This window comes from Neoarius graeffei, chromosome 3 (genome assembly GCF_027579695.1).
Source record: "Neoarius graeffei isolate fNeoGra1 chromosome 3, fNeoGra1.pri, whole genome shotgun sequence".
NCBI classification, from domain to species: Eukaryota; Metazoa; Chordata; class Actinopteri; order Siluriformes; family Ariidae; genus Neoarius; species Neoarius graeffei.
In genome coordinates, this window is record NC_083571.1 from 64,543,175 (window position 1) to 64,556,742 (window position 13,568).

The window sequence follows — 13,568 nt, forward strand, 5'->3', positions numbered from 1 at the left end:
AGCAAGAAGGTCCTGGGTTCGAGTCCCGGGGCCGGCGAGGGCCTTTCTGTGTGGAGTTTGCATGTTCTCCCCGTGTCCGCGTGGGTTTCCTCTGGGTGCTCCGGTTTCCCCCACAGTCCAAAGACATGCAGGTTAGGTTAACTGGTGACTCTAAATTGACCGTAGGTGTGAGTGTGAATGGTTGTCTGTGTCTATGTGTCAGCCCTGTGATGACCTGGAGACTTGTCCAGGGTGTACCCCGCCTTTCGCCCATAGTCAGCTGGGATAGGCTCCAGCTTGCCTGCGACCCTGTAGAAGGATAAAGCGGCTCGAGATAATGAGATGAGATGAGATATTATCATTGGCTCTTGTGACTTTGTAGACGGTCTTAGCAGCTGCTTGCGGATGCACAACAAGCACGTTCATGACTGATTCTGCTGATGTTGGAGAGGCATGGACGATTGCATTTGTGGCAAGGGAAGATCGGTCCATCGGGTGTGGAGGATGATAATGCTCTGTCTTTTCTGCGCTGTCGCATTGCCTCGTGGTCACTGCACTGCTGTCTCTCGTATGCTGAGGCTCCCTTGTGAATTGCTGCCCTCCATCGGCTTCTGTCGGTGGCTATTTTCTCCCAAGTGTCGGGGTTTATCTGAAGGTTCTTCATGGTATCTTTGCAGACATCCTTGAAACGGAGTTTGGGACGTCCTCAATGTCGTTCGCCTCCAGCCAGAGCACCAAACAGGAGCTGCTTGGGGATGCGGGAGTCCTCCATCCGCCTGATATGACCCAGCCACCTCATCCGCCTTTTGCTCAAGATGGTTGCAATGGACGACTGGTGAGACATCTTGAGCACTTGGGTGTTAGGCACTCGGTCCTGCCACTTGATGCCAAGGATTTTCCTGAGACAGCAAAGATGAAAGGCTTATTGGCTCTTGCGTGCCGTCAGGTGTGCCTTGATGGAGAACAACAGTTTTCTTCACACTCACAACCAGGGAGAAGGCCTTGCAGGTCTTGTTCAGGCTGTTGATCATCTCCTGAAGGTTGGTGGGGGTGTGAGCAACAAGTGCAGCATCATCTGCAAACAGCAGGTCACACAGCATTGTCTGTCGGATTTTGGTTTTGGCTTTGAGACGGGCGAGGTTGAACAAAGAGTCATCAATCCTCCAGTGTAGGAGTACATCCCCTTCAGAGTTCTGGAATGCTGTTTCTAGCAGTATGGCAAAGTAGATACCGAAGAGGGTAAGAGCCAGTACACACCCCTGTTTGACCCCGCTTCTAATTTCAAAGGCCTCTGATCTTACTCCGTCAAACTGGATTGTGGCTTTCATTCCATCGTGGAAGGAGGATATGAGCTTCAGTAGGGTTGGTGGGCATCCAGAAGCTCTGAGAACTGTATACAATCCAGATCTGCTGACCATGTCGAACGCCTTGGTTAGGTCGACAAAGGCAATGTGGAGGGGCTTCTGTTGTTCTCGGCACTTCTCTTGCAGTTGTCTGAGGGAGAAGATCATATCAGTTGTAACGCGCTTTGAGCGGAAACCACACTGGCTCTCGGGTAGCACTCTCTCAGCTAGTCACTGTAGTCTTGTAAGGATGACATGAGCAAAGGCCTTTCCTGCAATGCTGAGCAAGGAGATGCCATGGTAGTTGTTACAGTCCCCTTTATCACCCTTCTGTTTGTAGAGAGTAATGATGTTGGCGTCTTTCATGCTAGATGGTACTGTTCCTTCCTGCTAACAGAGAGTCAGGAGTTGATGTAGGTGTGGTAGGAGGGATGCTTTGTTCAGCTTTAGCAGTTCTGCAGGGATGGCATCTGTTCCGGGTGCCTTGCCGCCGGAGAGCTGGTCGATTGCTTTGCTCAGTTCCTCCATGGTTGGGACCGTGTTGAGTTCAGTCATCACAGAGAGAGTGATCAGCGGAGTTTGGTCTTCCGGATGGCATTCCACTGAGTAGAGGTCCGAGTAGTGCTCAACCCAGCACTCTAGCTGCTCCTTCTTATCGACTATGAGCTCACCAATTTTGGACTTGATGGGGGCCACCTTGGTCTTGCTTGGGCCCACTGCAGTTTTGATTTTGTCAAACATCGTCTTTGAGTCACCTCTATCTTTAGCATTCTGGATATCGAGCAGAGCTTGGTCCAATACTCGTTTGCGCATCTTCTGGATTCTCTTCGAAGATTACTTTTGGCATTTTTTAGTCGATCTGAGTGTGACTAGGTGGGTGTGGAGTTGTAGAATAACAGTGCTTTCCTTTTCTCTTCCAGGAGAGGGAGCAGAACCTCAGCATACTCTTCCATCCAGTCTTCACGCATCTTCTGCTTTCTCCCAAAACCAACCATTGCTGATTCAAGCATGGCAGAGCTCAGGGTTTTCCATTTCTGGTTGATGGACTGCGCTGTGCTGGTGTTGGGTCCTTGGTCTTCAAGGTAGTCAGTGAGCTTAGCTGTGAATTCACTTCATCTGGCAGGGTCGCACATGTTGACAGTGTTTAGCCTTGGGATGATGGGCTGCTTAGCAGAATGGGACTTCTTCTTTGCCAGCTTGGTTTTGGAGAGAACTAAGGCATGATCTGTGTTGCAATCTGCACTGTGGTATGATCTGGTACTGTAGACTTCACTGTGTTCAGGATTGCTCCTCCTAGCAGTGGAGCTGCTATGTCCACACTGAGTCTGTCTAGTTCAAGGTTGATGATTGCTGTTTTCCTGGCACTAAGGTCTTCTTCATCAGTTCCAGTGCAGAGAGTTCAGACATTCCATGTTCTGAGATGTAGTTGAGTGAAGTGTTTCTTACTGGGTCCTTGGATACATCTGCCATTCAACTTTTGGTCTATCCTCTTGCACCCAGAGAGGCAGGCAGTTGTGACAGATCGGTACTTTATTGGCCGAGGGCTGCTCAGCTTGGGTGGGTGGTAACTGATCAGTGGAGCGCAATGACTCCTCCCACCATTGAAGAAGGCCCCTGGTGTCAACTCTTACATCAATTCGAGGGGGCTTAGAATTGGTAGACTGCCTTCTTCCATGTTGATCCCTCATGATGCATTCACCATGAGCGTGAAGTGTCCTCTTCACCCACCAACTTGCTGCTATGCCTGGGCAATGGGTATGGAGAAAGTGTTGTGCCCAAGTTCCACTTTCCCCCTCTCGGTCATGTTGAATGTTTCCAAGGAAAGACAAGGTCGATATGTTTGGAGTTTCAGCAGGACTGCAGGGGATGCCAGTCATGAGCATTGCATGCATGGTGACTGCCTAACGGGTCCCTCCCTCTGGATTTTTCATTCGGGGTTCACTACCCTAGCCTTTGCCTAAAGAGACATGACCTACAAGGCAGCAGATGGGTTTGATTTCGGAGTCGCCTTCTCCTAGCCTTTGCCTCTGATAGCATACCTTACAAGGCAGCAGGGGGTATTATCATTACAAGCCTTCTAACCAATGAGATTTGAGAATTTAGCAGCACTGTGGTGTAATTGCATATTTCATATTCACTAAAACCATGATAATTTGCATACAAAACGTATCACATGAGGAAGGAAGATTTTCTGAAGATACTCAAATAGAGTATATGATTATACAGTATCTATATCTTCAGTATAAGTCAAAAGTTTGGACACACCTAATCATTATTTTGATGATTTTCTACATTGTAGAACAAAACTGAAGACATCAAAACTATGAAATAACACCTGGAACGTATATGGAATTATGTGGTAAACAAAAGTATTTAAAAAAGCAAAATGTTTGATATTTTAGATTTTTCAGCATATCCAGAGCTTCCCTTGATGACACTTTGTACACTATTGCCATTTTCTTAACCAGCTTCATGAGGTAGTCACCTGGAATGCTTTTCAATTAACAGGTGTGCCTCATCAAAAGTTAATTAGTGGATGAGTTTCTTGCCTTCTTAATGCATTTGAGATCAAACAGTAAACAGTAAATAATAAAAATACAGTAAACAGCCCTATTCAACACAACTGTAATAATCCATTCAGTAATTATGTCAAGAACTGCTCAACTAAGTAATGAGAATCAACATCCATCATTACTTTAAGACATGAAGTGAATTTTAATGAATAAAAAAAAGAAAAAGAAAAACCACAGAATTAGAAGGTGTGTCCAAATTTTTGACTGGCACTGTACACTCTCCAGCCACTTTAATAGGAACTTGTTCTTGATTCTAAGATCCCTGTTCTTGGCTGCAGGAGTGGAACCCAATGTGTTCTTCTGCTGTTGCATGCTGAGATGCTTTTCTGCTCACGACTGTAAAGCAGAAAAGCATCTGTTTCTGTTTACGATTGTAAAGAGTGATTATATGAGTTACTATATCCTTCCTGGCAGCTCGAACCAATCTGGCCGTTTTCCTCTGAGCTCTCTTATCAACAAGGTGTTTGTTTCCACCCACAGAACTGTCACTCACTCTGTGGTTTTTTTTTGCACCATTCTGTGTAAACTCTAGAGACTGCTGTGTGTGAAAACCCCAGGAGATCAGCAGTTTCTGAAATACTCAAACCAGTCCATCTGGCTCAAACCAATACCCATACCCCAGTGAAAGAAAGTCACACTTTGAGATCACAATTTTTCCCGTTCTGATGTTTGAAGTAAACATTAACTGAAGCTCTTGATTTGTATCTGCATGATTTGATGCATTGTGCTACTGGCAAGGGATCAGCTGATTAGAGAACTGCATCAAACAGCAGGTGGATGGGTGTTCTTAATAAAGTGGCAGGTGAGTGTATATAAAAAAACAAGTCTTTGGCAATGGCACCAGAAAATATTCACTCATTTACAAAGTAGTCAAACCAAGTTTTTATCTCTTTGCCAAACTCTACAATTTTAAAAAGTAAAGCAACATTCTTTTGATATGAAAAATAGTATTTAAACAGATCACACCGCACTCACGATAAAAAGGTGCCAAACAAAACCAAAAGACTGTTGAAACAAGAAAAAATGTCTGCACACTTAGATCCTTTAGTTCATTTAATTGCCAAGCTTTCGGGTCAGAGACCTTCCTCAGGGCACAAACAGATGGAGCATACAACAAACTAATCAATTAAGATTCATTAAGGTGCTCAGTCACACCTGCACAGATGAGTTGTAGTCCAAGTGTGGGAGTTGTAGTTTTTCTGTTCTTCCTAGTTTCATATTTCCTCTACCCAAGGTAGCTGGCATTAAATTGACCCCAAATGCACCAATAAAATTACCCACCACAAAAACATACATCTTTTTACATACAAACTTGAGTACATACACACATATAAGCAAATGTAAGTTCAAGATAACTGCATAAACATCAGCAAAAACTTCATAAACTGCAGTTTCAAGACTTAACAAATAGTATACCTCCAATCATAACATAACACTCATGTCAAAGTCTACATTTAACCCTTTGGGTTGTAGGGCATCTAATGTATGGATCCAAAACAATTCCCTTTGACATAGCACTTTATCAATGTTCCCACCCCTTAACAATTTAACTTGCTCAATTCCCTGAAACCGTAGGGAAGAAACAGGGTGGGCACACTCTACAAAGTGACAAGCCACAGGGTAATTAAGATCAGCCCGTCTAATCGAACTCTTATGTTCGCTGATCCTTTGTTTTAAGCTACGTGTAGTTTTTCCCACATAGACCTTATCACAGGGACATCTTAACAAATAAACAACATTCTTTGTATTGCATGTAATAAAACCCTTCACATTATAACTTTTACCAGACCTGGGGTGTTTAAAAGTATGAGTCTTATGTGTACTGTTACATTGGGCACAGTTGCCACAGGGGTAGTTACCATCCCTCAGGGGTGCTAAGAGTGTTTGAGCAGGAGCAGATCTTATACATGCTTTAACAAGCTTATTCCTGAGGTTGGGACCCCGTCTGAAGACAAACAACGGGGGATCCTTAAATTTACCCTGGAGTGAAGGATCGTCACATATTAAATGCCAATATTTCATGACTGTGTTTTTAATTATGTAGGATTTAGGAGTAAAAGTAGTAATGCAAGAAACTGAAAACTTTTTATCTTTTTTAACACTAGACAACAGTTTGGCTTTACTTCTGAAAGTGATTTCCCGAGTGACTCCGACTCCTACCATAGTTCCCATCATTCCCAAACACGTCAGCCTTCAAAAAACGATCAAAGGGACAATGGAAAGAAGCCGCAAGGAAACAGAAGGGGACGAGGAGGACGAGGAGGGGACAGAGGAAACAGAGGAGCAATGGGGACAGTGACACGCCAACAGGCCAGAGTCCGGTTGTGAACCTGTCTGACAAGGTACTCACCCCACAACATTTGTCAGCCCTGAGTAAGGGGTTGAGCTTTGTTCCCACCAACCATACAAACTCTTTTGAAATTAAGACTGACATGTTTCACTTTTTCAGGAGAATTAAATTAAGATATATGTTTGGGACTGGAAATGAAAATCAAAGTGTAAATAAAGCTAAGTTCAAGCCTAAAAGTACCTTTGTGCCCCATGTAAACCACCCCTCGATTAATACATTCTGTAGGGTTGTTGAACAGGAGATTCTTGAGAAGTTACAGAATGCACCTTACTCACATCAGCAAAATTTGAGTCAAGATGAACGACATGCCATTCAGGAGCTTGCAAAAGCCCCTGAAATTATAATAAAACCAGTCGATAAAGGTGGGGCTATAGTCATCCAGAACAGCACTGACTATATAACTGAGGCATATCGTCAACTGAATGATGAAACATTCTATAGGAAGCTTGAGACTGATCCCACTATGGACTTTAAAAACATAATTGTTGAGCTGACTACTCAAGCATTGGAACAACACTGGATAACCAAAGATGAATTTAATTATCTAAATAAACAACATCCGGTCACCCCAGCATTTTATATGCTCCCTAAAATTCATAAAAGCCTAATTAAACCTAAGGGCAGACCCATAGTTGCCAGTATTGAGTCCCTACTTGAGCCATTATCGAACTTTGTGGATTATTTCATCAAACCCTTTGTACAAAAGCTACCTGCTTATGTACAAGATTCTACTGATGTTATAAATAAAATATCTGAACTTCAAGATCTCCCTACTGATACCATCCTTGCCACCTTTGATGTAGAAAGTCTCTACACAAATATTTCTCACGAACGAGGTATTATAGCACTTGAATATTATCTGCAGAACCGCTCGGAGGATAAGAACCCCCCAAATACCTTCATCTGTGATCTGGCATCATCTATCCTCAGACTAAATTTCTTTTCCTTCCACCAAGGAGAGTATTACCTCCAAGTTAAAGGCACAAGTATGGGGAGTAACTTTGCCCCCAGCTATGCAAATTTGTATGTGGGATTTTTTGAACAACAGTTTATTTTTAATGAGGACAGAAATCCGTTTTATAGTAACATCATCAGATATTTTAGATATTTAGATGATGTTCTTTGTGTTTTTAAAGGGTCTCAAAATGAGCTGAATGAATTTATCACACACTTGAACAAAATGAGCCCTGACCTGAAATTCACTGTGGAGTTTGACTCTAGGGCGGCACGGTGGTGTAGTGGTTAGCGCTGTCGCCTCACAGCAAGAAGGTCCTGGGTTCGAGCCCCGGGGCCGGCGAGGGCCTTTCTGTGTGGAGTTTGCATGTTCTCCCCGTGTCCGCGTGGGTTTCCTCCGGGTGCTCCGGTTTCCCCCACAGTCCAAAGACATGCAGGTTAGGTTAACTGGTGACTCTAAATTGACCGTAGGTGTGAATGTGAGTGTGACTGGTTGTCTGTGTCTATGTGTCAGCCCTGTGATGACCTGGCGACTTGTCCAGGGTGTACCCCGCCTTTCGCCCATAGTCAGCTGGGATAGGCTCCAGCTTGCCTGCGACCCTGTAGAAGGATAAAGCGGCTAGAGATAATGTGATGTGATGTGATGTGAGTTTGACTCTAAACGTGTGCATTTCTTAGATATGTGGATCAGACTAGAAGATGGGAAACTGACCACAACCCTCTACCGTAAGGAAACGGACCGCAACTCTTTTTTGTTGGCAAGCAGCTCACATCCTAGTGCCCTAAAAAACGGACTGCCCAAGAGTCAGTTCTACAGACTCAGAAGGATCTGTCACTCCACTGAAGAATATGAGGAGAATGCATTAGAAATGAAACAAAGATTTTTGGCTAGGGGTTATCCCATGAAGACTGTTGAGGAGGCATATAATATTGCCCTGTCCACACCACGGTTACATCTTCTGAAAAAAAGTGTTAAAAAAGATAAAAAGTTTTCAGTTTCTTGCATTACTACTTTTACTCCTAAATCCTACATAATTAAAAACACAGTCATGAAATATTGGCATTTAATATGTGACGATCCTTCACTCCAGGGTAAATTTAAGGATCCCCCGTTGTTTGTCTTCAGACGGGGTCCCAACCTCAGGAATAAGCTTGTTAAAGCATGTATAAGATCTGCTCCTGCTCAAACACTCTTAGCACCCCTGAGGGATGGTAACTACCCCTGTGGCAACTGTGCCCAATGTAACAGTACACATAAGACTCATACTTTTAAACACCCCAGGTCTGGTAAAAGTTATAATGTGAAGGGTTTTATTACATGCAATACAAAGAATGTTGTTTATTTGTTAAGATGTCCCTGTGATAAGGTCTATATGGGAAAAACTACACGTAGCTTAAAACAAAGGATCAGCGAACATAAGAGTTCGATTAGACGGGCTGATCTTAATTACCCTGTGGCTTGTCACTTTGTAGAGTGTGCCCACCCTGTTTCTTCCCTACGGTTTCAGGGAATTGAGCAAGTTAAATTGTTAAGGGGTGGGAACATTGATAAAGTGCTATGTCAAAGGGAATTGTTTTGGATCCATACATTAGATGCCCTACAACCCAAAGGGTTAAATGTAGACTTTGACATGAGTGTTATGTTATGATTGGAGGTATACTATTTGTTAAGTCTTGAAACTGCAGTTTATGAAGTTTTTGCTGATGTTTATGCAGTTATCTTGAACTTACATTTGCTTATATGTGTGTATGTACTCAAGTTTGTATGTAAAAAGATGTATGTTTTTGTGGTGGGTAATTTTATTGGTGCATTTGGGGTCAATTTAATGCCAGCTACCTTGGGTAGAGGAAATATGAAACTAGGAAGAACAGAAAAACTACAACTCCCACACTTGGACTACAACTCATCTGTGCAGGTGTGACTGAGCACCTTAATGAATCTTAATTGATTAGTTTGTTGTATGCTCCATCTGTTTGTGCCCTGAGGAAGGTCTCTGACTGAAAGCTTGGCAATTAAATGAACTAAAGGATCTAAGTGTGCAGACATTTTTTCTTGTTTCAACGATATGAAAAATAATGAAATGAAAAGTTACCAAGGGCAATAAAAATAATACACCTAAACCAAATCAATATCTGTTGTGACCAATCTTTACCTCTGCCAAGGAGCTTATGTTTTTGGTAGCGTTGGTTTGTTTGTTGGTTTGTCTGTTAGCAACATTACGGAAAAAGTAATGAACGGATTGCTCTGAAATTTTTTCCAGAGGTGTGACTGGGCACAAGTAACAATCCATTAAATTTTGGCTGTGATCCGGATCACCTTCTGGATCCCGGATTTTTTTTAAAGGATTAATTTTTTCCCCATTGAAATGAATGGGCGCGCGACACAAAAAACAGATTTTTCCTTCTGTAGGTCAAACCGTAAGGTGTGAAGTCATGACGCTTGGTACACTGATAGAGGAGTGGACCCTGATTGATTTCATCAAGTTTCATGTTGGTACGTCTCACGTTCTAGCACCACCAACTGATCACAGTCTTACATGCGTTCATGCACGTAACTTTTGATCCATATGTCCGATTTTCATAAGTCTGGTGCCGTTGGAATCCTTGGAGCTAGACGCTTCCAACGCACCCTATGACGTCATTCTCCGCCTAATTACATTTTCCGCCATTTTGAATTTTGTCCAAAGTGAAGGTAGAGAGACCTTGGCCGCACGTTTTGTCCGATCATCACGAAACTTGGCACACATGATCTCCAGTCCATGCCTAATGAATGATATTTGTTTCGCTCTCATATGTCGAAGCGTTCGCCCGTGGCAGCCAATCAAAATCGATGGCGATGCCACCAAACAGGAAGTGAGCTCATATCACGGAAATGCTTTGACATATCAAGACCATATTTAGTGGCATAACTTTGGACAGCGGGCGGCACGGTGGTGTAGTGGTTAGCGCTGTCGCCTCACAGCAAGAAGGTTCTGGGTTCGAGCCCCGGGGCCGGCGCGGGCCTTTCTGTGTGGAGTTTGCATGTTCTCTCCGTGTCCGCGTGGGTTTCCTCCGGGTGCTCCGGTTTCCCCCACAGTCCAAAGACATGCAGGTTAGGTTAACTGGTGACTCTAAATTGACCATAGGTGTGAATGTGAGTGTGAATGGTTGTCTGTGTCTCTGTGTCAGCCCTGTGATGACCTGGCGACTTGTCCAGGGTGTACCCCGCCTTTCGCCCGTAGTCAGCTGGGATAGGCTCCAGCTTGCCTGCGACCCTGTAGAAGGATAAAGCGGCTAGAGATAATGAATGAATGAATGAATGAATGAATGAACTTTGGACAGCATCCAGACTACCCTCATCAAATATGGTGTCATTTGGCCACTAGGGGGCGTCACAATTAGCAAAAATGTATTTTGGCTCATATCTCAAACTCTTTGACATATCAAGACCATATTTGTTGAGATGACTTTCGGCACCGGCGGCACGGTGGTGTAGTGATTAGCGCTGTCGCCTCACAGCAAGAAAGTCCGGGTTCGAGCCCCGTGGCCGGCGAGGGCCTTTCTGTGCGGAGTTTGCATGTTCTCCCCGTGTCTGCGTGGGTTTCCTCCGGGTGCTCCGTTTCCCCCACAGTCCAAAGACATGCAGGTTAGGTTAACTGGTGACTCTAAATTGACCGTAGGTGTGAGTGTGAATGGTTGTCTGTGTCTATGTGTCAGCCCTGTGATGACCTGGCGACTTGTCCAGGGTGTACCCCGCCTTTCGCCCGTAGTCAGCTGGGATAGGTTCCAGCTTGCCTGCGACCCTGTAGAAGGATAAAGCGGCTAGAGATGATGAGATGAAACTTTCGGCACCAGTTCATGTACCCTCATCAAATTTGGCATCATTTGGCCACTAGGGGGCGCCACAATGAGCAAAATCGTGTTTTGGGTCATATCTCTTTACGGATTTAGAATTACATCTAAATTTTCATGTTAGTGATGCTCTGGGATGTCCCTGTAAAGAACCTTGCCAGCCTGTCATCTCCGTATGAGGATCCGCCTTGTGTCTTGGCCAAACTTTCGCGTGTTGACGCAAAACTTGTCGTGTGGGCGTGCAGTCGTCTCTCTTGCCGGGTCGCCGTGGCGGCGCACCTGAGCAAGCACACTTTCGCATTTTCTCCGGAAATGCATTCTAGTTATTACCTCCGCCAAGGAGGTTATGTTTTCAGTAGTGTTGGTTTGTTTGTTTGTCTGTTAGCAACATTACGGAAAAAGTAATGAATGGATTACTCTGAAATTTTTTCCAGAGGTGTGACTGGGCACAAGTAACAATCCATTAAATTTTGGCAGTGATCCAGATCACCATCTGGATCCCGGAATTTTTTAAAGGATTTTTGGCGGAGGTCTGCGCTCTCTGAGTGCTTTTCTAGTTTTTTTTTACTTCCCCCTCAATTCCTCTCTTTCTTTCTCACACACACCCATGCTCCCTGCCTCAGCAACATTATGGAAAAAGTTATGAACGGATCGCTCTGAAATTTTTTCCAGAGGTGTGACTGGGCACAAGTAACAATCCTTTAAATTTTGGCAGTGATCCGGATCATCTTCTGGATCCCAGATTTTTTTAAAGGATTCTTGGTGGAGGTCTGCGCTCTCCGAGTGCTTTTCTAGTTCGTTTGTTTGTTTGTTTGTTTGTCTGTTAGCAACATTACGGAAAAAGTTATGAATGGATTGCTCTGAAATTTTTTCCAGAGGTGTGACTGGGCACAAGTAACAATCCTTTAAATTCTGGCGGTGATCTGGATCACCTTCTGGATCCCGGATTTTTTTAAAGGATTCTTGGTGGAGGTCTGCGCTCTCCGAGTGCTTTTCTAGTTGTCTTTAAAATGGTATCAATTTTCTTCGGTACACTCATAAAAAGGGACCTTAACGTGTTCACAGGATAATTAAGGGCTCTTTAATTTCAAGAAAAGGCTCGACTTGGAATCCTTTATAAAAGGGAAACATGGTTTAACCCTTTAAGGACAGAGCCATATTGGTTGTTCCAGACATCTTGAGAACAGGTATCTTTTTGATTAATACACAGGGCTGTATAGCTACAAAGTACTCAGTTTTTTTTTTTAAATCTGGAAAATAAAATTGTTGGTGAAAAGTTATTTAAAAAAATCATGCAATTTCTTTTCTTTGCAATTTCCTTTTTTTTTTTTTTGAAAATGAGCATTCTGAAAGGTGCTTTGGTGATACAGAAGTTCCAGTGTTGCCACTTTACAGCTCCAGCAGTTTAATCCTGAGCTCGTATGGGTTTCTCCCAAGTCCTCCAGTTTCCTCCCACCTCCCAAAAACATGCCAGGAGATTCATTCACTCCTCTAAATCATCCCTAGTTGTGAATGCATGGCATCCTGTGATGGGCCCTTGTGTATCAATGCCTCACACTGATTGACTAGATTAAACAAAATAATTTTCTCACTGGATTTGTGCTCATGTGTCTGTTCTGTAGTGAGCTCTTAAGTTTGTGGAACAATACAATGCCATGAGGGGCGGCACAGTGGTGTAGTGGTTAGCACTGTCGCCTCACAGCAAGAAGGTCCTGGGTTCGAGCCCCGTGGCTGACGAGGGCCTTTCTGTGTGGAGTTTGCATGTTCTCCCTGTGTCCGCGTGGGTTTCCTCCGGGTGCTCCGGTTTCCCCCACAGTCCAAAGACATGCAGGTTAGGTTAACTGGTGACTCTAAATTGACCGTAGGTGTGAATGTGAGTGTGAATGGTTGTCTGTGTCAGCCCTGTGATGACCTGGCGACTTGTCCAGGGTGTACCCCGCCTTTCGCCCGTAGTCAGCTGGGATAGGCTACAGCTTGCCTGCGACCCTGTAGAAGGATAAAGTGGCTAGAGATAATGAGATGAGATGAGACAATGCCATGAGATAAAGATGATAAAGATTGAGCTAATGTTCACTTGTGTTACCATCACTCTCGGTTAAACACACACACACTCTCTCTCCAACACTCAAAGGAAATATTATTTTCTGCCTGATCACTATGGTAACTGTATCAGAAGCAGGGGTTTCAATTGGACACAAAGTGTATGTGTTTGGGGGAAGGGAAGGCGAGTGTAGTGGTGAATTCTGTTCCAAGGTTACAGCACTAAAATGAAATTATTAAATGCTGTACACTTCTATTCGAGAAATAAAGATCCCCTTCTTTGGATGACCGTAAGGACCCATAATTCATTTGACATCCATATGCATGAGAGAGTTTATTGTAGTTTACTGTAATACACAGACTTCACGTCAGCAAACGCAGACTAGCAAAGCTGTCTCACTATCGTCAGGATGAAGCCACTGTGTATCATTTATTTTGGAGCTGCCCAGCTCTTGGACCATTCTGGTTGGATGTGCTTGCACTTGCAGGTGTAGTGTG

At 43.9% G+C, this 13,568-nt stretch overlaps 1 protein-coding gene across 1 annotated transcript; it reads left to right on the plus strand.

Moving 5' to 3' along the window:
- The first annotated feature begins 6,003 nt into the window (after window positions 1-6,003).
- Window positions 6,004-9,225, plus strand: LOC132882855 (uncharacterized). The gene is made up of 2 exons (XM_060915962.1): window positions 6,004-6,237; window positions 7,878-9,225. Exon 2 carries the CDS (start codon window positions 7,880-7,882, stop codon window positions 8,846-8,848), a length of 969 nt encoding a protein of 322 aa, XP_060771945.1. The 5' UTR covers window positions 6,004-6,237; window positions 7,878-7,879; the 3' UTR covers window positions 8,849-9,225.
- The last annotated feature ends 4,343 nt before the right edge of the window (window positions 9,226-13,568 follow it).